General features: G+C 37.7%; 4 protein-coding genes and 1 long non-coding RNA gene across 22 annotated transcripts in view; 4 read left to right on the forward strand and 1 right to left on the reverse strand.

The window, feature by feature from the left end:
- Nucleotides 1–39: 39 nt before the first annotated feature.
- Nucleotides 40–2,791, reverse strand: LOC124211508 (P2R1A-PPP2R2A-interacting phosphatase regulator 1). The gene is made up of 5 exons (XM_046610636.2): nucleotides 1,733–2,791; nucleotides 1,602–1,665; nucleotides 990–1,393; nucleotides 738–884; nucleotides 40–568 (listed from the first exon to the last, which is right to left on the reverse strand). Exons 1-5 carry the CDS (start codon nucleotides 1,867–1,869, stop codon nucleotides 340–342), a joined length of 981 nt encoding a protein of 326 aa, XP_046466592.1. The 5' UTR covers nucleotides 1,870–2,791; the 3' UTR covers nucleotides 40–339.
- LOC124211510 (ankyrin repeat domain-containing protein 1-like) lies at nucleotides 2,731–11,926 on the forward strand. 5 transcript variants are annotated; one of them, XM_069133237.1, is made up of 5 exons: nucleotides 2,731–2,749; nucleotides 3,813–3,917; nucleotides 4,527–4,751; nucleotides 11,117–11,245; nucleotides 11,324–11,926. In XM_069133237.1, exons 2-5 carry the CDS (start codon nucleotides 3,836–3,838, stop codon nucleotides 11,767–11,769), a joined length of 882 nt encoding a protein of 293 aa, XP_068989338.1. In that variant the 5' UTR covers nucleotides 2,731–2,749; nucleotides 3,813–3,835; the 3' UTR covers nucleotides 11,770–11,926. The 5 variants fall into 5 exon arrangements, with proteins under 5 accessions (XP_068989338.1, XP_046466599.1, XP_046466600.1 ...); XM_046610643.2 differs by lacking the exon at nucleotides 2,731–2,749 and adding an exon at nucleotides 3,054–3,163; XM_046610644.2 differs by lacking the exon at nucleotides 2,731–2,749 and adding an exon at nucleotides 3,190–3,395 and having other exon boundaries at nucleotides 11,127–11,245; nucleotides 11,324–11,484.
- Nucleotides 5,772–7,385, forward strand: LOC124211511 (uncharacterized). The gene is made up of 2 exons (XM_046610646.2): nucleotides 5,772–6,334; nucleotides 6,421–7,385. The coding sequence occupies exons 1-2, from the start codon at nucleotides 5,833–5,835 to the stop codon at nucleotides 6,762–6,764; spliced, it is 846 nt and encodes a 281-aa protein (XP_046466602.1). The 5' UTR covers nucleotides 5,772–5,832; the 3' UTR covers nucleotides 6,765–7,385.
- Nucleotides 7,908–11,005, forward strand: LOC138190405 (uncharacterized). Its single transcript, XR_011176298.1, has 2 exons — nucleotides 7,908–9,341; nucleotides 9,957–11,005. It is a non-coding gene; the product is annotated as an uncharacterized lncRNA (long non-coding RNA).
- Nucleotides 11,927–13,706: 1,780 nt separating the features above from the next.
- LOC124211507 (nuclear receptor coactivator 2) overlaps nucleotides 13,707–22,532 on the forward strand; it is a 59,190-nt gene continuing 50,364 nt past the window's right edge. For 4 of the 14 annotated variants that reach the window (XM_046610620.1, XM_046610631.2, XM_046610628.2 and 1 more), the window contains exons 1-2: nucleotides 13,708–14,174; nucleotides 15,975–16,820. In XM_046610620.1, the coding sequence (XP_046466576.1) occupies nucleotides 16,792–16,820 (29 nt within the window). In that variant the 5' untranslated portion in view covers nucleotides 13,708–14,174; nucleotides 15,975–16,791. The other 10 variants (XM_046610632.2, XM_046610634.2, XM_046610633.2 and 7 more) reach the window with 8 other exon arrangements.

Raw genomic sequence — 22,532 nt, forward strand, 5'->3', positions numbered from 1 at the left:
AAAAACATTGTTTCTTGTTACAGTGTGTGAAAAAAATCTTATGATTTTATTATTCTTAATCGAAAAAATCTTTTATGCAAGCTGATGGCACCTGACAATTTAATGTAATTAAAATCTATGCTCGAGACTGATAAATCTCGCATCGATACTGTTACAGAATTAATTCATCTGCATTCAGCTGTGGCACCTTTGGGCAAGTAGCAATCAGCATAGTATTTATTTATCATTTCTACAAGATTACACAAAATTTTTAACGATCGACAGATCGTACTATGTTACAAAACATTGAAGTTGTAAAGTTGACGCGTTTATGTATAAATGGTTAGAAACTAAATATATTCACCTCTGATTATGCTGAGTGATATTATTTGATTGGACTTCATCGGAAGCTTTAGTTAGATCACCTGACGAATCAGACATTGGTTCGTCCCCACTTGATAAAATTCTCCCAGGAGATGGACTGTCGGCAGTTCGGAAAGAGAAGTTTGGCGAGTCTGCACTAGACAAAGATTCAGGTGTTCCCACAGAGCCAAGTGACCCTGGTAGCGGGCTGGATATTCCTTCGAGTCTATTTGAAAAGAGAATAAAACGTTGAAATTTTTGCCAATATTTGCTAGTCACCTAAATACATTGACCTGATAGCTCTTTTACTATCGTTTTTTACTTTAAGCATCATTTTGCTCCAACTATGGCAAGATGTTATTGACCAATTACCAAACAAATGGAATGTTCTTCACCTGTTGGAGTGCGAAATAACAAGACTTGATGTTCTCTTAGCTGGAGGTAGCAGATGTTGGTCTCCATTATTGTCATCTAATTCAAACTTTCTCTTAACTGGGCCCAGACAGCTTGCACGAATGGTGGCTATTGGGCTGAGGCTACGCCTAAGAGAGATAATGCAAATTCAATTTCTTCAAGGACAACAATCATGCATATGATGCATTACCATCGTATTCGTCATATTCACCTTGCTAATCATTGGACTTTACCTTGTTGCGAAAGCTTTTCTAGTAGGACTAGGAGAAAGATTATTTTTCCAAGTTATTTGAATTCCAGGTGAATAGCACTGTCGTTGTCCGAGTCCTGATCTAGTAGGTGACGGTGAGGAGCACAATGGTGGTCCAGCAGCATTGAGGTTCAAAGTTAGAGGATCAATAGTCCGCTTGGAATTTTGTCGGTCTGATTTGTTTAGCTGATGACTAGGAGACTCTGAGTCTTTAAAGGAGAGGCCTTCGGCATCCAGCCTGAGGTCTTCCCATGATTGAGACATTTGCATTGCACTGTGTATTTCTTTTTCGTGTGCAGCTTCACGACCAGCTACATCCACGCATTCTTCCTGTCGCAGCTGACTCACTCTCGGAGTAAGACGTGGTATACCACCGCCTCCAGGACTCTGTTTTTAGAAAAAATGGACATAAAATTTATCTGGCTCTACTTGGCCATGGCTTTGGTACATTACTGATTCAATGCCTTGACTTTAAAATATAACTCTGATTCCCTAGTTAACTTGCAGTATGCAAAGATATTTGAAAAGTGTAAAGACAATTTGGTAAGCATATTAATACACAGGCTCTAATATTCAATATCAGACTGCTACTTACACTGGTACTAAAACGTCTTGTCCGTGGTAAATTTGAATACAAATTGAAAGGTGAGACAGCATCTCTGAAAAGGATTTCAACAATTTGTTAGGTAGAATTGAGGGAGACAGCACTAAAAAGTTTGAACTTACCTCGGAGCAGAGGTAGACGTCGAGGTGACAGACATTGTAGCACTGATCTCGTTAATCATCGGAGCACTGCTAGATCGCTTTAAGGTGATTACAGGACAGTCAACATCCATGGCTGTAACACTGCTGAGGACATTCATGGGCGCTTTTGTAGACAGCGTCGACAGAAAATACAAACATTGGTGTTTGGTCGACACCACGCATAGGGTCAAGATAAGCGTAAAGATTCAATCAAGTTTCCCTCAGTATTCACAATTAGTTGTTAGCGCTGTAGTGAACGCGAAAATTATCCAAGCTATGACAAGTGATAAATTTTATAACATGTGTTTGCTAAAATTATTGTCGTGCACATATAAGCCGGAATTTTTATATTTTATATATTATCCGTTATGGATTTATTCAGGCACTATAACGCAACACTCTTATTCCTTAATACAGTCACTCACGATGTAAAAAAAAAAAGTAATAAATCTGTGGAGACGGAATCGGCACTCGTTTTGTCACAAAAATCAACTTTGGAGCTGTTCGATTGAGCGCTGAGCGCTCCGTGAAAATAGGGGACCGGGATTTGAGGTTGTGATTGGACAACTACTGCCTTTTTTCTCATCTGTTTCTCATGGACAGGCTACGACTTTGGGGTGCTGCTTTCAGGGGCCACCTTTCAGTTGATTTCAAGCGAAGAGAAGGCCTCTCCGTTCTTCATTGGTAGAAGAGTCGTGTTTGGTCTATTCGGCTGGGTGCTTCGATGCCCTCGCTATTGCCGAAAATACAATCGACCATTGTGGCCGTTGACTAAATGGCTGTAGGATATAGCGACGCTCTCGCGGAGGTTTTAACGCATCACACGGCCACTGGCACAGGATAAGTTGTCATAACTCATCATATATGCATCCAAAATACCCAAAAATTCACTCAAAATTACATCACGGTCTTCTGTAAATACTTTTCTGCGCACAACTATTTATGCAGCGGAAACTCACTACTCTGAGGTTAGAAATCAAGGAGTGTCCGCGTACTGAGGTTAGTTTGAGAAATTCAAATCTACGCCTGACGCGGCAATCATCGGCAACCCACCGAACTTACTAACCTACCTACTAACATACGCGCGTCTCCTGCACGCGCGCCAGTATCGCGCATGCTTCGATAGTTGGTGCGTGGCCTTCGAATTCTTCGGTCAGCGCGTTTGGATCCGTGGTTTGGATTCATCCGAAACCCCCGAAACTCAGATGATAGAAATTTTAAAGGACGACGATAATTTGAAGTACAACTTTCACCGCACACACGAATAAATCTTCGTATAATAATCATGTCTTAATATTACTTGTCTTCAACAATAGTTCCTTCTTCGCGCGGTTCAATTTCAACCATTCGGCGGCATCTCAACTGGCTATCTATGAAGTTAGTCACTGATTTACCATGTGACACACGGAAATGGTAAAAATGTCGCCATTTTCGTACTTATGCTGTCGTATTAGTTTGTATATAGCTGTGACGTGTGAAGAGCAGATAGCCCTCTTTTGCGTTGACCTGAACATTTTTCTGAGTAAATAATTTCGAATTTCTTGAGGCTATTGCAACGAATGAAATACCTCAATCGGATTGGATATCAAATTATGACATACAATTGATACTCAAGTCTTTTGCAAGACTGAAAGGCTGTTAAGTGGTAAAGTAATCACTGTTAACTCAGATTTTCACATTTAAAGGTCCACTCCTGAATTTTACATGAATGTACAGATGTACAGTGGGCGTTTGGTATTCCCACTGATTTTATCCGCCCGCTTTTAACAGTTTTCTCCCATCGTTTTCTGTTTGTCATTTCTGGAATTCCAACGTGAACTATACTAATCTATCAATTAACATTGTAGAGTTGCGTTGTCATTGAAATATCAGTCCATTTTTCACTTGTACTTCGAAATTCATTTGACTGCTCGCTTTTATAATAATAAGTTTCTGCATTTTTTTTACTCCTCGATGTCAACGTGTTGTTCACCAAACAATTATTCATGGATCATTACAGCAGCTATTCTGTAGTGTCATTTAAGTCTGTGTCAATTCTAAAGCAAGTTTGTGTATGTTGCAGCTCGTTTAAAATTTCTATCACAGATGCCATACATTCTGGTTAGGGGTAACCTTGCTTCGTATAGTCACAGGTATCCCTGGAGAGTCCTTGTCTCAGGTCTTAAAGGTACGCGATATATAATCACACAGTTGTTAAGAGGGTAGAATTGATCATTAGTACATATCCAAATATTTCAAATTACATTTAGCATAGTGAAAGGTGATTTGCTTTTGTCTTCTACCCCTTTAATATTTAGCTTGTAGTAACATCATTCCTCAATTTTAAAATCCCATCGCTTATCGTTGGATGGAATCATAGAATATTTAATTATAAATACATGCAAAATTCACTTTTCATTCAGTTTTCATCTGATCACGTGGCTTCTGGAAATTTATCTTAGATGCTGTATTCACAATCATTAAATCATTCATTTAGAGTCCCTAGAATTTCGTACACTTTCATATCCTATCAAGAAATTACTAATACTCAACCTACCTTTAGATTTGGATAGCAATATTCAATTACTATGGTTTGATGTACATAAATTGAAAACAACTTCTCATTTATTGAGCCAATAAGTGAAGTGGTGCAAATATTAGCTGAACAAAAATCCTAATCAGCTTCATATTTATTATTATCTTACGTACAGTGTAAAGATACGTTATCGCCAAGGTATCAATTCAGTGAATTTTGCACTTTTGTAATGTGACTCCAGTTAGCATTGATTTATTTTAGCTGCTGACATAGAACAGTTGACTCGGTTTGCTTCTGGAGGGTACTGTGACGACTCCACTATCGTTTACCTACAACATCCCTGCGTCGTTTTAACTGCATTAGAAGTACTTGGTTACAAAGTTGTCGCATCCTCAAGTACCAGTGTCAAACAGGACTACAATGAGTACATGTGGACTATGAGAAAGGATTTTGCTGAGCCTGAACCTGAGCCACCAATTAAAACTGGTATGTGGGTTATATTCTATTGCATTTAGTTGTATGGAACATTTTTATTAATAAGTAAACTGTCGTAATAAGAATACTATTATTACTATTACGTTCAACATAACTTCTAACAAGTAAGTGGGTTGATTCGTAAATTCCACGGACAATTACTCTGATTATAAATTTTGTACAAATCTGACAAAATTAATGTTTCAAGTGTTGTATTTTGGAACACCAAGTTTAATGTTTAAAAATATTTTTATGCTTGATTTATTTACCTTTGTCAATCTTTCCTTTATGTACATCTATGTCCTTACGAACTCTCGAAATGCCCAAAGTTGAGGAACCAAAAAAGTCGATAAAAATATAATTACTCGAAAATTGAAACGAAAGTAAAAGAGGAACGACAAAGAAAATCGGATTTTCACGGTCCGAAACACTGTTTTGCATTTGATTCATGGCATTTAATATCCCCTCCACGAATGTAAGAAATTTCCCCTCTCGTCCCTGCTTATTACTTATCCCTATTTCATCCCCATGCCCTCAGCGCCACCTTTTCTAATGTCAGTCAATGTCCGTGTTTCATATAGCGTCAAGATCTGTGAATAAAATTTTATTAATTCTGCAAAATCGTTTTGCCGTTTACTTACGAATTTAAACGATTTTGTCAACTTTGCGCACCTTATATGATGTGCAAAACAATTTCGCCCCCTCTAATGTAATTTCTATCAGCATTACGGTCTTTGGTGAAAATTTGAGGTTATGTTCTAGCGGTTTTGACATTTAAAGATTGTAATGCACGCGTATGAGCTGTCAAATATTATAAATCCTTTTTTATTCTGTGTGTGGCAAACGGTTGGAATAACCGAATGACATTCTGTTTGTTTGACGTCATTTTATTTTTAACTGCAAGATTCTGAGAGATGCAAATGCGCATTGTTTTTTTTTTAGCAACTTCTGAAAATGAATGCAATGCATTAAATAGATCGATTATTTACGAGAATGTATGTATGTTCATATACGTACATGTTTAAACTGAGAAAATAAAACTAAGGTGCCAGTAGCGTGTTTGAGTGTGAAAGAGAACAATTTTTTGCTCACAATGGTGAAAAAACGAAGTATTGTGTGGAACTATTATAACAAAAAGGTAGACGGAGCGCAGGTGATTGCATTTTGCAAGTTCTGTGATCAATCTTACATTCAAAATGCAACACGGATGGAACGGCACATGGAGCGTTGCCCGAAATGCCCCGAGGATGTAAGGCAACAGTTTATCCAAGTTGCACACAGTAAAAAGAATAAAGGTACTATCCAGAGCATCAAAAAGACTGATGCGTGGTCTAGTCAGGAAGCTTCAGCTCAATTTGAACAAAGTAATGTCACAGATACTGAGCTTGACAATTTAGATGACTGGGGATACAAACAGCAAATTTATACTGACGTCTCAAGCAACAATGTTCCACCAAATATTGAACTTGTGATGCAAACTGGAACGCAATGGGCCAATAGAGATGGTGATATACAAAGTAATGAGTCTAGTAGCAATGCTGGAACCAACAGGGAATGGGATGGAAATCGCGATGTGACGGAAGCTGCTTCTGGGGGTAAACTTGATTACAACAAAATTTCTCCTTTCTTTGAATTCTTCAATTTCATATTTTTTTTTGTTCTCAACTCAAATTGTTCCCAGCTGGATCACAAGAACGCGGAACCACCGGTCAAGAAAGAAAAACCTACGGCTCAAAAAGGATTTCTCCATGTTCATTAATCACAAGGCATTCTCCGGGGTACTTTTCACTGCAAAATAAAATTTACCAAGAACAGTTACTGGAGAAAAGAGCTGCTAGACGCACTGCTGAATTGGAACTCAGGCGCAAAACTTTGGAACTAGAAAGATTTCAGTGGGAATACGAAAGAGATAAAGCTCACAGTGAACTACGCTGGGCTCATGAAACTCGGATGATGCAACTCAAGGAAGAACGTGAACGACAAATCATCGATCAGAGTAGAAGTAGACTGCCTCATGTTATATGATACATGACTCCCGACTGTTTAGAAGAAGCAAAAAAGCTGTAAAATAATTGAATCGCTTAGGAGCCATTCAAATATTACGTCACGCTATTTTTGGCCATTTTGGATCCCCCTCCCCCACATCCCACATCGTAAAACAGTTTTTTACTCCCTTCTCTTCGTTAGATGATCTATTTCGTTCGCACATTTCACCCCCCCCCCCCCCCCCCCCTCCTTTATATAATTGAAAATTTGTTAATAATATGACGGATAATGTTAATTGCCTGTGACACTACGAGTGTAATCCGTCCCAACCCCCCCCCATCGCAGGTCGTCACAGTGAGGCTAAGCCCTACCCCCCTGAAAGTGCGACGTAATATTTAAACGGACCCATACAACGGTTACTGAATACAAAATTTCATTATTTTGAGATGCGGCATCTAAATCTCATCTAAATGGTGCTTGATCACAAAAAGCAATTATTCGAAGACAAAGATTTGAAGTTTATTACATGTCAGTTAACAATGTAATACAATAAATGCATAAATAAAGATTTCATTCTTTTTTAGTCATCGTACATATTTTTTTTCAATCCCTTACTCAAGAATTGGAAACAAGTTTGTTGAATTCTGTATATTAGGTGAGTGTGTGTACCAAATTGGAACTTTAATAGCAATATCCTTTTGCATTCTAGAATTAAAAGACAACGTCATTTAAAGTTTTTCTACTACCAAAGTTTTCAAGTATTGAGAAGCCATGTCTGAGAAACTGGTTAGCATGATCAGCACGGAAAGTTATTCTTACGTCGCCGTAAAGGGTTCTCCTTTTGCGACCGATTGTGCAGTATTTGGTCTATCGAATGAGGAGACCGTGGCACTCACTAGACGCTTTCCAAACTCTGGCCAAAATGTGGTCAATGGCATTACAATCAAAGGTGACTATGTAGTGATAAAATTATTATGTTTTTACCATTTGTTTTCAATTTAAGAAATAATTTGCCAACTATTCTAAACTGCTGACAAAATTGACTTAGTTTTTTTTTATTTTATTTTATTTTTTACGTTCAAGGACCACCAGTTCCTGTTATAAACGTTTTGGCGGAGCTTGGTTACAAGGTTGTCTCTAGTACAGGGGAAGCAGAAATACTTTGGACTCTGCAAAGAGAAATTTAAGCGGCACTTGAACACTTGATGTATTAACCTCAGAATATACATGTATAATCGAGCACCATTTGCACAATGAATGTTGAACAAAGCCACAAACCTTTTCGCTTGAATGAATGTCTCCGTGAAATGATACCAAAAATCTGTGAAAATATGTTAAAACAAATTGACGCCACGTGCGTTCAGCGTGGACCAAAACTCTCAGCGTAACTTATAATCTAAAAATGTTACGAGATTCTGTAACAATTTGTTTCTTCTTTGTTTCATTTTTTTTTTTTACTCCCAATTTGCCTTGATTTCAAACTGACGTTATAGTAACCGCAGTTTTAGAAATAGTGATAAAGGTATCCCTCTTGTAAGTAGTATACTATTCTGAAACGAATTGTATTTTTTTAAAGCAACCACTATCGAAGATGCAACAGAACAAAAAAAATTAGAATAAGTAGTTACCATTTAACGTAGGAATATACAAATACTATTGGTGTATTGGATTAATTCAGCTTAAACTGGGATGGTGATTACCAAGAAGGAAGATATTGTCATTGATTGAATTTTACAACATGAAACTACTAAGCAATTGTCAATTTTATTATTCTATTTTAATTTACATATGAATATACAACTATAAATATATATATATATATATGTGTGTTTATATAAGTTTGTTAATCTATTTTAAGTTTATACCGACAACTTATTTACATATGAGTATACAAATATATATACCTATACTGTATATATATATATATATTTGTAGCAAGTGAATAATATTTCTTATGAAGAAATTGTATCTCGTAAATCTGCATATGGACACAACGATCAATTTTTTTTTCATTAATTCTCATGGATTACAGAAAGGTGTGTCAGTACTGAAGACTGATTTTCACTCAGTCTGCGCATATCCGAGATGACGTCACAGAAATCACTTAAATAGGTTACTTGAGATTACTCATTTATTTTCGTATACTATGCTTGCTGAAAATACCAGTTCGTGCGGTCAACAGTTGGAAAAGTAATAACATAAACACTAAAGGACAAACTACCAAGCCTCATTGACGTCACCTTGGATGGGTTTTCTGATTGGTTTAACCAAAGCGTAGCGGTATTAACCGTATGTTAACCCTCCGTCGGCCAACATGGACGATACCACAGCCCCGTACCCCCGCCCCCTCAAAAAAAATCTTACCAAAAGCCCGCCATTTTTCACCCGGCCGTTGTCAAGTACGGGACGCTAGAGGAGAGCCAGGCCAAAATCGTCCATGTTGGCTGACTGTATTGCTTTTTGGCGTAATTGAAGTAGGTCCAAAATTTGTATTTTTCTTTTCATTTTAACACTTCAAAACATAGTACATAAACCTAACCTGCAACAAGAAGTTTTTAGCGAGCTATCATATCAAAAAGTGATGTTTTAGGGTGCTTATTTTTCCGGTACATTCAGGTTGGTCTGGAGTTTGTATTTTCTCAGTAGTCTTGACATTTCTAACATACAATCGGAACATTTAACCCCGAAAACAATCATTTACAGTGAAAAATTATCATAAATTCTGGTATACTGCGTTTACCAATTCATAATTACTAAATAAGTTAAACTTTCTAACGAAAACTATTGGAATATCAAGTAGAGATCTGAGATAGATTACTTGAATTTTTTTTGGATTGTTAGGAAGTTCCTAAGTGTGGGCAAAAGAAGGAAGTAGCTCAATTTTATAGAAACATGCACCTTACAAAATAGCCCATATTGAGATGCCGAAATAAATAGGGTTTTTTTTGAGTGGAGTCCAATGGGAGTAGGTTTTCATGAAAAATTATAACAAGTTTGAAACCCTACAATATCTTTTCTTCATAACAATTTGTTGCTGAGATATCGATTATTAATAAAATGAGCACTCTGAAATTTTTGAATATTCAACAATTTCTACTGATTGAAAATTTCGTAATTAACATTGGATTATTAAGTAGGCACCTGAAACTGAATACCTGCGTTTTTCCGAAATTTTTGAAAAGCCCTAAGTGGGGGAAAAAGAGCTGAAGACGAAATTATTCATGTTGACAGGCAATGTCAGTGAGAAGAAACCATATGGTCGGCGAAGGGTTAATGATATGAAATCTAAACTAAACGGTAGTACCACAACCTGTAACAAAATTGAATTATAAACCTATACTGAACTCTTTCACATTTCAAACTGGTTAAATTTCTGACCGTCAAACACAAAAACTGAATCAGTTATGTTAATGTAAAAAAAAAAATTTCTCTCACTTAAGTAGTCTTACGATGGATTGGTTAGCTATTAGATTCTGCCACCAGCTATTATTCCACATCGGTAACACACCTGTCATGTAATTTCTGTAGTGAATGTTTATGCGTTTCAAGTGATTGATATTCATAATATATTATGAATCTGATCATGCTGATAGAGTTGATTTTAACAATTTTTTAAAACATCTTACTTAATTTCAATTAAATATTTTTAAACCGATGTTGAATATCTTGACAGTTTATTTGATTGGGAGCATTAAATATTTGAATCAAGGTTTTATAGTGTGTTTATAAAACCATTTAAAGTACTTGAATAGGTTCAAATTATTGACAGACGTTTTCACTGGTTGAATGAACGTTTTTTTTTATTAGAAATTATTTATTTAACAATTTAACTTAACACTATAGCAAATACTTGCACAGTTATGGGGTTTGGAACGTGTTTAGTATCCCGATCAAGATGTGAGGGTTAAAATATCCTTTTATTTTTAGCTAAGCACCATTTTTTTTTTTGTTAACAACTAATTGTATGATCGTATAAGGATTTGAACGATGTATTATTTTATTTCTGAACATTTTTTTTTTTTAGCGACTTTTTAATATATTATACAAGGTGAAGGGAATAACTTTGTAAGTTATTTAATGGAATTTAAGTTTGGTAATTGAGGGACACTATAGTGTTTATTTTCAAACAAACTTGTACCTAAAGAAAACTGTACCTTGCACTGTTGTTTTACTGTTTGAGAAGTCACAAACTAATCTATTATACATTATTATTCGAGTCCCACATTCCATAATGATTGTATTTCCTATATTACATGATTGAATATAATAATATATGACAACATTGTATTCTTATTTCGGCATCATACTCCTGTTTATTATCATATCAGTGGAATAAAATATATTAACAAAATAATTGAATAGTGAATTAGCTTCTGTCGGAACATTAAAAGAATGTACAAGTTTCAGGGAAACCAATATGGCACATCACAGCAAAGAACATTCTTGCTCATCTGAGGAGGTATCATCAATTCGACAGACATTCGCTCAAATGGAGTTTGAGCGTGGGATCTGGTTTGCAGGTAAATATTCATTCAGTATTATTTTATTTTAATAGCTTTGATGACATCGATTTTTCTTTACCGTAACATTCTTTCCAGCTCAACAAGATTATATAAATCGTGTCAAATATCTGCTAACGAAAGGAGCCCTTGTCGACAGAGTGGATTCGGCCGGTTACACAGCCCTGCATTACGCTGCTCGAAATGGTCATTATTGGGTGTGTAAATTACTATTGGATAACGGAGCGTACGTTAATGCTAAAACCCGAGCAGGGAACGCCACTGCCCTTCACAGAGCAGCAACCCAAGGGCACATTAGGATCATTGAATACCTTCTGGAATGCGGAGCAAAGACAAATATGAAAGATGCTGATGGTTACACTGCTCTACATAGAGCAATTATAGCAGATTCGATTAGCGTGTGTCGAATTTTAGTTCCTCTAACAGATCTCAAAATCACTGATAAATTGGGCCGTACACCTTTACAGCTAGCTACAGAAAAGGGAAATGAGAAGATCGTCAGTTTGATCGAAGAACATCAATAGTATGCATCTGGCAAGATAGTGGAATTTCTAATATATTTAATTCAATTATATTTCCAGGTAGATGTTCGCGATATTTTAAGGATAAGAATGAGACTGTATGTTTTTCCTGAAGAATGTTTATGTAGTTTGAATTTTAATATGATGTCTTGAGAGATTACTTCATATGAACATAGTTTATGTAAAATTTAAGAGATCCTTTATAGACAGTAAAATATTATTTAATTTATTATTATTCTCTATGCCGTTATCTTATAGTGCATTCTTTATGTTACACACTTATAGAATTTATTACATCATCATTATGTACAGTCATATAATTATAATATATTGAGCATTAAGTAATGTGTGTAAGAGAGAAAAAGAGTGACACTTATTTTCGGCAACTTATTAATTCTGCAGGGGGTTTGACAATAAGCAATTAATACTAGGTTATAATAACTGCACGGGCAATAACAGCAATAATGATTTTGACGCAAGTCAAAGACGTAGCTGGAATAAAATCTAGTTAGTATCATTTACCATGACCGTACATATAATTCAGTTTTCGTTTGACAGAGGATTTCAAAAAGAAATTCAATAAGTATATATTCGATTCGATAGAAAAACACACCATCTGTGTATTAATGCATAAATTGTACTATTGTATGTACATTGTACAAGTATCACGTTTTGAAACAACTGTTATTTCCATAACTGACAGTCACTACGAGTTTTTCTATTTTTTTTCTGGCAATTGAAATTATAACTTGACAAATATATTTTTTCGTTTCGTTTCATCAGGCGATAAAATCAGATGTTTGTCACAAATTAAGAAATTGGCAGTTAAAATCGTTGTACCTAACATTTTGTATCTATTTGGTGTAACATTAATTTCAATGTTGCGCGTTGTCATTTCATCAAACGTAGAATCTGTTATTATTCCTCTGAAACTAAAAATTCCTCGAATTATCGATTAATAAAATTTAGAATATCGCTTATGTGGATTCGCAATCTTAAGCGGACATCGAGGCTCGGAATTTTTTAACGCGACTGTCCCTCAGATGTTACCTACTATAAAATTTGCTAGAGCCCATAAGTAAAAGTTCGCCTGTAGCATGCAGGTCGTTTAGCGCGCTTTGTCGTACGCGCGCTAAATTCACAGTTATATTTATTAACTTAGAGAGAGAGAGAAAAAGAGGGGGAAATAGGAAAGAGAAGGCAGAGTCTTCCGTGTATAAAGAAAAAGTCGGATGAACTTTGTTTATTCGTTTAAAACCTTAAGCGCGGTATTATAAATACGATTTATTGATGACGACGTGTGTTAAGAGGTGACAAAATAATTATCTATTTCAGAAAAAACAGAAAAATAATGTAAATCCAATGATAATGAAAAAACAACAGAGAAAATCGTGTACCGCCGCGCTTGAAACGAACCAGCAGTTTTTTTTTCCCCAGAAGACTATCATGGAAATCTGATCAACAGGCTCATTGTAATTTAGAAATTAAACAAACACGATGTTATTCCACCGGTGGAAGTATTGTTTAGAGAATCATGGCATGATTGGGAACGAGGAGATTCTGTTTGAACTTGACTGAAAAAAAAAAAGTTGCAAAATAAAGAAAAAAAGAGGAAAACAGAAGAATCTCGAAATCGACACATGTTGGCTCTGTACGCGTGTATACCTGAACGGAGGGATGATAAAAAGAAGTGGAGAAATGTGAATAAAAATAGGAATTCGAAGAGAAATAGAATGGCGAATATGTAGGTCGTCTGGTCTAGTTTTCTGCGGCATGGATCATTGCCGACTTCGTGCACTTGGCGGTCTTGATATTGGTAGTGGCCCTCGTCGATCGTAAAGTTCTTGGTGTTCTTCGGCATAACGTGAACGCGGCCGCCGGAGCCCCACGTAAGATAAACGTGCTGCCGCCTAGCGGATTCTGCCGTTGGCCTGCCGTGCTTGCAGTTGATTGCGTTGAGTCAGTTGTTTCGCGTAAACCCAAGTGGGTTTGCGTATCGGCTAGTGCCGGGTTTTTCTATAGTATTTACGACATTGTTTCGACTCCCCACCGTCTGACGTGGGGAAAAAAAAAATAAGGAAATTTCGTAACTATGCCATTTTTCGAACACCGCGAATATCCAGCGACGACGGCGATTCGTCTGGTTATCGCGGCGACGTAAACAACCCAGGAGAACCCAGACTTTGTGTGTGCGGTGTGTTGCGCCGCGGTGTGTCGTGCAAGTGCAAACGCGTCTGCTAAATAAGTGGGAAGAGAGTAGAGTCGAGTCGCCCTCGGCCAGTTGCAACTTGCCTGCTTGTTTCTACGAAACTGGGATAGATTTTTAACCTGTGCGTGCGACTGTCTGTGTCAGGTGTGAAGTGTGCGACGGTAAACGACGTCGCAACAATTCGCTACTCGGTGATTTTGTACGTATCAACGTCGCCTCTATGTACCTATGCGTGGTGACAATCGCTAAGCAATGTAACCCCCATCGTGACGTCACGTACCTAATCAAGTGCACACACACATAGGTAGACGCAACTAAGGACGGGAACAGCGCGCGCGCGCCGCGCGCCTCTCTACACGTATTATTGCACCCGTGGACCGTGGATCGTGGTAATATACGCGCAACATTTGTTATTTCTCCACGTTGTTGGTGCTCCAGTATTTACGCGACTCTGATCGGTCTTCTTACCTTGTATTTTCTTTCTCTCTGCGTATATTATTCGCAGATGCGCAAAACGTATACACCTCTAACGCAACGCGGTACTATACTATATAGCGAGTGAGTGGGAGTGATTTTTTGCAAGCGGTATTAATTGAATACTCGCGTGAGTTTTTGAAGGAAGATTAGAAGATTCGGAGGGATTGAAAACCGCGACGACGTCGACAACGACGGCGAGGTTGATGTTGTTGGGAATAATAGGTACCGAGGTGTTTAGCAATGAAAATTGATGTCACCGCGTAAACGCGGTTATTTCAATTTCATTTCCATGCAATTCCAGACTGTCTCGGATTACTGCGGTGTCCGTGAAGCAGACGTAAAAAAGAAGGGACAATTTTTATAGCGCGGTTGTCAGTCTCGCGAAACGAGTCAGTTCGTGATTCTTCGTCGTGTCTGTCTGCGTTATCCTTTCCGCTCTTTCTAGCCTCTCGAGAGATTCTAGTTTCTAGTTCATACTCTCGGAAGCAGTTCGAGCGACGCGGGCTGTTCGTACATGCTACATATATCCTGCATCGCGTATTCGCAGTTTCAAGTTAACATTCTCGAATTTTCGCACGTGCAACGGCTCCCCTTGATCCGGTGTCGGGATCAACAAAACTTCGCATTTAACTAAACCTTCTGCTAACCCTGGTGACTGACCAACCGACTCGGTACTTACCTGCGTACATTACATACACACTCACTCGACTAATTGCAAGCCCGAATGGAAACAAAAATGTATTACGCGATAAGAGGTTTAACGAAACTGATTCTGAGCCAAAAAACGCACGTAACAGCCATTATTCTGTGTTGTCGGAATGACAATGCGGCGTAAATCATCTGTTCTTCTTCTCGTTGTTCTAAACCCCGTCTCTTTTTTCAATCTCTGAACATCTAACCGATATCGAATCGACCAAAGTGTCGTCGTAGCTTTGTCGATCCTTGCACGAATCATCTTGATCATAGATAAAAGAAATGAGTGTTATCGTGCCGAAATCCGATCGTTAAATTACCGGATACCACATTCGACATTTGATCGTGATAACTCCGCGCGCTGTCAGTTAACAAATCGACCAAATGTTTCTAAAATTCCGTGATTTCCGTTTTTTGCAAAAGTTATCTTGATCCCTCTCTCTCGTCTCAGGTCGTCGTCACGTCATTTCAACTGTTTTAAGTCCGTTTCGATCAACGCTCCCCGTTCTTACCAAACAGCGTGATTTGTGGCTTTTGAGGTTAGGGTTACGAAACCTCAACTCTTCAGTTTCTACACCGTCAATTCGGCCGAAAGAAATATATTTGAACAATTTTCATTCGCTCCTCCGATTCTGACGTATGCTTATTTATATTACGACGTGTCATCGTGTGGTTATTACTGTCAATTTCAAAACGCAAATTCTTTCCCCGAAATTCATCCGATTCTCGTTTATTTTTTATATTTTTCATTATTCCAGCCCCCCCTCCCACTCATTTGTTATTAGTGTTTATCTTTTATTCGACGAACATATTGGGTTTCTCTGTGCAGATTTGGGTCGACGACGACGACGACGTGAATATTGAATCTAGGTCGGATGTGACGTGTTTTCTCTGACCTCCACGGATTTATACACGTATTATTTAAAAAGATCGACGACGCTATTTGTCTAGCAATCAGTGTGTGCGTGTCCCGTGTGTGTGTTATACTACCGTTGCTCTTGTGCCGCGACGGACGAAGTAAACCAGTGATTACATGTATAACCAAAATATATGTATAACAATGCATACGTCCGTCTCTACTATCTGGTTTTCTACGATAAGGAAGATGAATTAATTTTATTGTCGATTTAACTTGGAAAAATTTATTTATAAATTGAAACGTGGTTGGTGAAGGAAAAAAAAAAATAAATAATTCGTGGAGAAGAAACCCCAAGTTGTGTCGATGCATATAACACGGAGAAAAAAAGTGTGAAATTTATACCTGTGTCTTGTGTATATTACTGTAGAAGGGGATTTATAAAATGGTTCGTGCCGAGGCTGACTAGTGATAGTGGTGTTGATATGTATATATATATATATATACACATATATGTGTATGCATGTATGTATATATATATATATTTGTACATGATTGTTAGAAAATAAAAAAATACTATTGCGAGAAAGGTAAATTAATTGATGCGCTAACGAAGCGTAAAATAGTAAAGTGTAATATTTAAAAACTACTACAACGAGAAGAAAAAAAATAAGAAAAAAGATTATAACGACGACAGTGTGTTGATCAGTTTAGTTTACAAAGTACATCAGTGATCACGGATTTCTCTTCGCTCTATCATCTCTCGCCCAACCTCGATGAGAGGAGGCACATGTCAATTGCTGCTGCTGAAAATGCAGGGTGAGTTATTGTTTTTTTATTTTATTTTTTTTATTTTTTATTCGTAGTTATTCAATATATTTCTCTGTTTCTGTCTCAACCGGTGCCGTACCCTTGAAAAATTTATAGAAATTCCAATTGTGCAAAGTAATTGTAATACATCAGATATATCTGTATATGTGTTACATATTTCGTATTGAGTAACGGTCTCCAACGTCGTCGTCGTTTCAGATCATCTATATAATCTGTGTTTTCTAGAACGATCGCGGCTGCGAGTATATAAAATATGTATACACGTATGACGTCATAGAGAGTTTAACTTCGCACGTATTAATATATTTTGCTGCTTGTTTTTTTATTTTTATATATATAGAAAGTATAGTATAGAAAGTATATAGTATAGAAATACACGATACAACGAAAGGGTATCGACAGCAAGTAGCCTGTGTAGCCAGAGTTTGTCTTAATAGCCTCCTCTCGACGACTGCTGATTTATTACACTGTAATTCTACAAACATCTACCAACCATCGGTTTCTCTATTGCATCCTTTGAGGTATTCGACGATTCGTTACAGTTGATTTAAACAACGCGTATAAATTATACAGCGCTTTGTTCATTTGCATTAAATGTACACATGTTCATTTTTTCCTTTACTCCGAGTACCACTTGCCACCGCAAGCGGTTCACAAATAAGTGTACTCGTATATTATCTAGCCGGCCAGTCGTCTTATCAGTCTGTAACGATATCGTTGAATATGCTGAGAAATGTGCCACCTCCTGCTACCGTCATTCCGACGACGACGACTTTATAAATATGCGTACCCTATGTATTATTATGTATTGTAGATGTACGCGCAGGTACATACGCAGGTTCTTGCTCGCTTGCTCGTGCGATCGTTGCAAGTGCCAAGTCAACCTCGGTTCAGTTCCTAGCATGCGGCTGACAACGACGACGCGACCTTAACCATTTCTTGATCTCTTTTAATACCCCCCCAATCTTTGTACCGTCGAGATCGTTATCGCGATGAGTGAATTTGATAAGCTTCTTTCCATTTTATTTAGGAACATTTTTTCCTCCCGCGACAAGAGATGCATTTTTTACTTTTGAGGTTTTCGAAATCTGAATTTATCATCAAGATATATAATACATTTTTCTCAGCAGCGTCGTTTATTTATTCTCTAATCATCGGTCTTGGAACAAGATTGCGTATAAGCATTTTCTTTGTCCTTCTGGGTTTTGTTACGATAGTTGAGAGACGGTTAGTTATTGCGAAAGTTTCCTCATCGTGATTTTACTGCGTGAAATATAAAATAATGGAGAAAGGGCAACTCTCGCGTCAGTATTAAGAGTGAGAGACGGCGATACGGAGAAGACCTTGTGTGTTGAATGTGTGTTAAAATGTCGCACCTTATTATACACTCGTTTTTAATTTAAATGTACAAAAATAACAAGCTTCTGATCGCTCGTTCGTTATTGAGACACATTTAATGCCGGGGCATGTCAATCAATCCTTGAACAACCGGGCTGCTGCTACCTTTTCGTTGCTACCGTATATTGCGGCAGATTTTTCATAGAAATACGTGACTGACGGGCCAACCCAGTGACAATAATTGTATTAACAAATTTATGAAAGTCACAAGCAAAGCCGCCTTACGTTTGTCACAACAACGCTGCCAAGTTTCACTGATTATACCTATATCAGCGCGCCACATTGCCAAATCTTATGCACTATACCTGTGTCTATACCTATATACAGCTTGTCTATTCGGTTTATTGTTAGTCCCACCAGTGGCGTCATATCGAGAAGAAAATTCGATTATGAAAACATTGAATTTCGTACTAATTGTTTGAAATGTGTGTCAAGAGTCAATTCAAATGCTTTCACGACTGGATTGAAATTTAATCTGTATTTCTCTTCAATTATAATGCGATTTTCGTTTCACTTCATTGTTTTCATTTTATCATTTTTTTTTTTCCCACGAACACTTTTTTTAATCACTGAAATATCAATGCTAGACAGTCTTCCATTATTTCTGCATAACTTTAACGCGCATCAGTTTCAATGTAATTAATTAGAATCTTAATCAAAGTACTCAACGGTAATATGTGTATAGTTTGTATATAGTTTGAATATGGGACTTTTTGTTTTGCCCTTCGTACTAAGGCAGTCCTCCAAGAGCAATGAAGAGGATAAATAGTAATAACAGTAATCTTAATATATAGAGCATGCACATATAATCAGCTTAAATAACTTGTTACTAGTAAGATAGAGAAAGAGAGAGAGAGAGTGAGAGTGAGAGAGAGAGAGAGTGAGAGAGAGGGAGAAGGGATTCCGGGATGGGGGAGGGGTGACACATTGAGACCTGGGAAAATGTATATCTTGCTCTTTATATAGAAATCAAACCATTATTGGAACTACACGTTTGAAACGTATAATTTATCGCGTGATAGAAGCAGCACCAGCAGCAGCAGCACTGATGTACGTTATACGTATACCATGTAGCTATATTTATAGCCTGAGAGTATATAGGACCTTTGGAGAAACAGAATTATTAAAAACTGTGGCGAGTGTAATTTCGTTCTCTAACAAGCGTTGATGCCGTATTAATTATTTATTTCTTATGCATTTACTCGTTTGTATTTAGTTCCCCTCCCCCTCCCTCCCCCCTCGCCGACGTCTTTTAATAAATGTATTTTCGCTTTAATTACACCTTCTTGTACGTGGCGAATTGCCAGGTATGTCTTCTCTTTTTCTTTTCTCATTTCGTCTATGTAATTAAGATTTCTTGGTAACTCTGCTGACGCACCTACCATCTGCCTATATGAATACCTTTGAAATGTATGTGTGTGTGTGTGCACGCGCGCGCGCGCGTGTGTGTGTATGTGTGTAAAAGTCACTCAATTCTTTGTCAATTTTTCGGTCGTATGCAAACAGCAGGGGGAGTAGTTGCCGAATGTGTTTTTAATCATAATGCAAAAAACTATACAGATGGAGAGACATGTTACGGATTTAGGGGGGGTAGTAGATGTCGGATAGAAGGTAGATCCAACCAATTCAAACTATCTTTGCAAGTTGCGTTTGGTGGCCGCGTGACATACAGTATATAATATGTTTCAATGCTAACGTGGAGAAAGTGGACCACACTCGCCCCGCTGCTGGTTGCTTGCTTACTCGCTGTGCCGAGTATACATATATATCATAATCTCTGCATTGTGTTGCGTAACTATACCGAGCAGCCAACTTGTAACTTGGTTCGTACGGTTCGTTCGTTCATTGCTGAGGGTGTATTATTAATAATAATATCAACACGTGCATGCGACATACGATGCGTGTGTTATTATTCGTTTCGAAAAGACGTTGCGGGAGGATGAAAAATATGTCTACTTACGTGTGTACGTTCATTAACCAAACCAGTTGGTTTGTGTGCGTACCTGCGCCATTAGTCATGATTCCTTAAACGATCTTGTATTATACCCATGGTATCCAAACTCCGTTTATCCAGTCATTTCTTCTACGCGCTAATGAAAAATGACAGCAAGAGCGCGACGTCGACGATTAGAGAATTTGACAATTTATCGAGAGTTGTTGATATTGTTGCGACGAATAGCGGGACTTGGGAATTTCTACATTGAAAAATACGGCACAAATTATAGTTTTATTTTGTAGCTTTTTTCGGTCGATGGTGTTGTGGTGTTCATCGTGGTGGCGACGATCGACTTTGCCCGCGTCCAAAGGCGACAAAGATAGTAGAAAAGTACCGCTGCTGCTGCTGCTACGATTGGATAAGTCAGGCAGGGGAAAGAGAAGAGCCTTCTTGGGTTTAGAGCTTTAAATAGAACGAACAGCTGACCATGAGTCTCATCTCTATTTTAACGATTAAAACGTGTTTCGTGCGGTGCGCTTGCTTTTGCGAAATGAGTAATGAAAACGTTTGAAATTTTATCTTTATCCAATTCCCTCCAACGTGCGAGACGATTTTTCATTTACTTATCTATTACTGTTGTTGTTGTTACTATTATTATTATTATTATTATTATTATTATTATTATTATTATTCTTTTGCACTTTTGTTCGTCGATAAAAAATCAGCGATAAATATCTTTTCTTTACACAAGGATGATCTTAAATAATAGTAATCACTTCTCGGCGATTATGGTGCGTGTGCAACTTTAAAGTTTTTCCCGTTTCATGCTATGTTTTCGTCTCTCTCCTCTCCTCGCATGCATTTATACTTATGCACAACTCCTTTCCCGCGGGAATTAAGGCAAGGCGTCGTCGTCGTCTGTCGATTTCGATTTTAGAAATCGCGTCTATCTGCGAGTTACGTCAGAGGTTGTCTGCTGCTGTGCTGCTGATGCAGAACTTGAGGCAAGAGAAGAAGCGGGCCGTCGATACTTTTTGCTCCCACCCGCTCTAGTCTCCGTTTCGCTGTTACGAATTATAGCGAAACGCTCTGCAGTTACCTAGAGCGGCATCATCATCATTATCATTATCATCATCATTATCATCAGCACCCCCTCAGGGTCAGCCGCAAAGCTCGGTCTTATAATCGCCCGAATACATTATCTACAATATTATACTTATCTCGAAAATTTCGTATGCATTTGAATTCACATTTTCTTTCACTCGTGACCCTGTAAAATGATAAGTAGTTGTTGTCGATGGTGTGCGTTCCTTGCAAAGGCAACGTGCAACGTTATTTACACGAAATATTATTCGTTAACTTTTCTTTTCTTTTTTTTTTTTATTTCTCGCCAAATTTGTATCGATTTTTTTCTTGCAAAGGTGCAGTTCACTCTGGGGAGATAATATTTACTACAAAGAGGGCGGGAAGGGAGGGGGGGGGGGAGGGGGAGGGGTGGGGGTTGTGAGAAATGAAACTGCAACTAGAAGGCAAGAAGGAAGGAGAGAAATTTGTGAAAAAGATTATACTTATCGTTAAAGTGACGCGCGAACGTGACCCCGTTATAATTGTTACTTATATGGACGTTATACAAGGCGGTGCACAGTTGTTGGATTGTTATATTATTATAGGTGTACGGCAGCAGCAACAGCAGTGCGTGCCTTACAAATTATTCCATCCTATTCTCTCTTCGTGAAGTTTCTTTGAGTACGACGAAGAGAGGAATATAATATAGTTGATGCGTGTATACCTGTAACGTATAATATGTACTCGTCTTTGAATGCGGAGGCCGGCCGATGCACGTCTACGTATATCACACATGTAGAAATGCGCGTATAAAATATGTGTACTTGTATGTATAATAACAGCTGCGAACACAGTTCTCAGGATAATAAAAATAATACCTGTGTGAGTGTGTGTGTGTTATATATACCGGAGACAAATATTTTCTCGAAAAAAAAAAGAAAGGAAAAAAAAATTACGTATATGTGATGCGAGGAAAGATCGTAACGATTATAAAGTCGTAACGATAAGTCGCGCACAAAAGAGTGCCGATCTTTAATGCAGAACTACATTTAATAGTACAATTGATACGCGAAAAAAAATTCAATGTCTCTTCTGGACAACGACGAGATTTTTCGTGGTACTGGTGATGATGATGATGATGATGATGATGATGATGATGATGATGATGATGATGATGATGATGATGATGATGATGATGATGCCGTGAGAATTGCAGTTGATACACGTTATAATATATACTCGTATTATATACACCTTCATGTCGCACGATGGAGTGAAGTTTCTCTCTCAAAGGTTTATTA

Source organism: Neodiprion pinetum, chromosome 2 (assembly GCF_021155775.2).
Source record: "Neodiprion pinetum isolate iyNeoPine1 chromosome 2, iyNeoPine1.2, whole genome shotgun sequence".
Classification (NCBI taxonomy): Eukaryota; Metazoa; Arthropoda; class Insecta; order Hymenoptera; family Diprionidae; genus Neodiprion; species Neodiprion pinetum.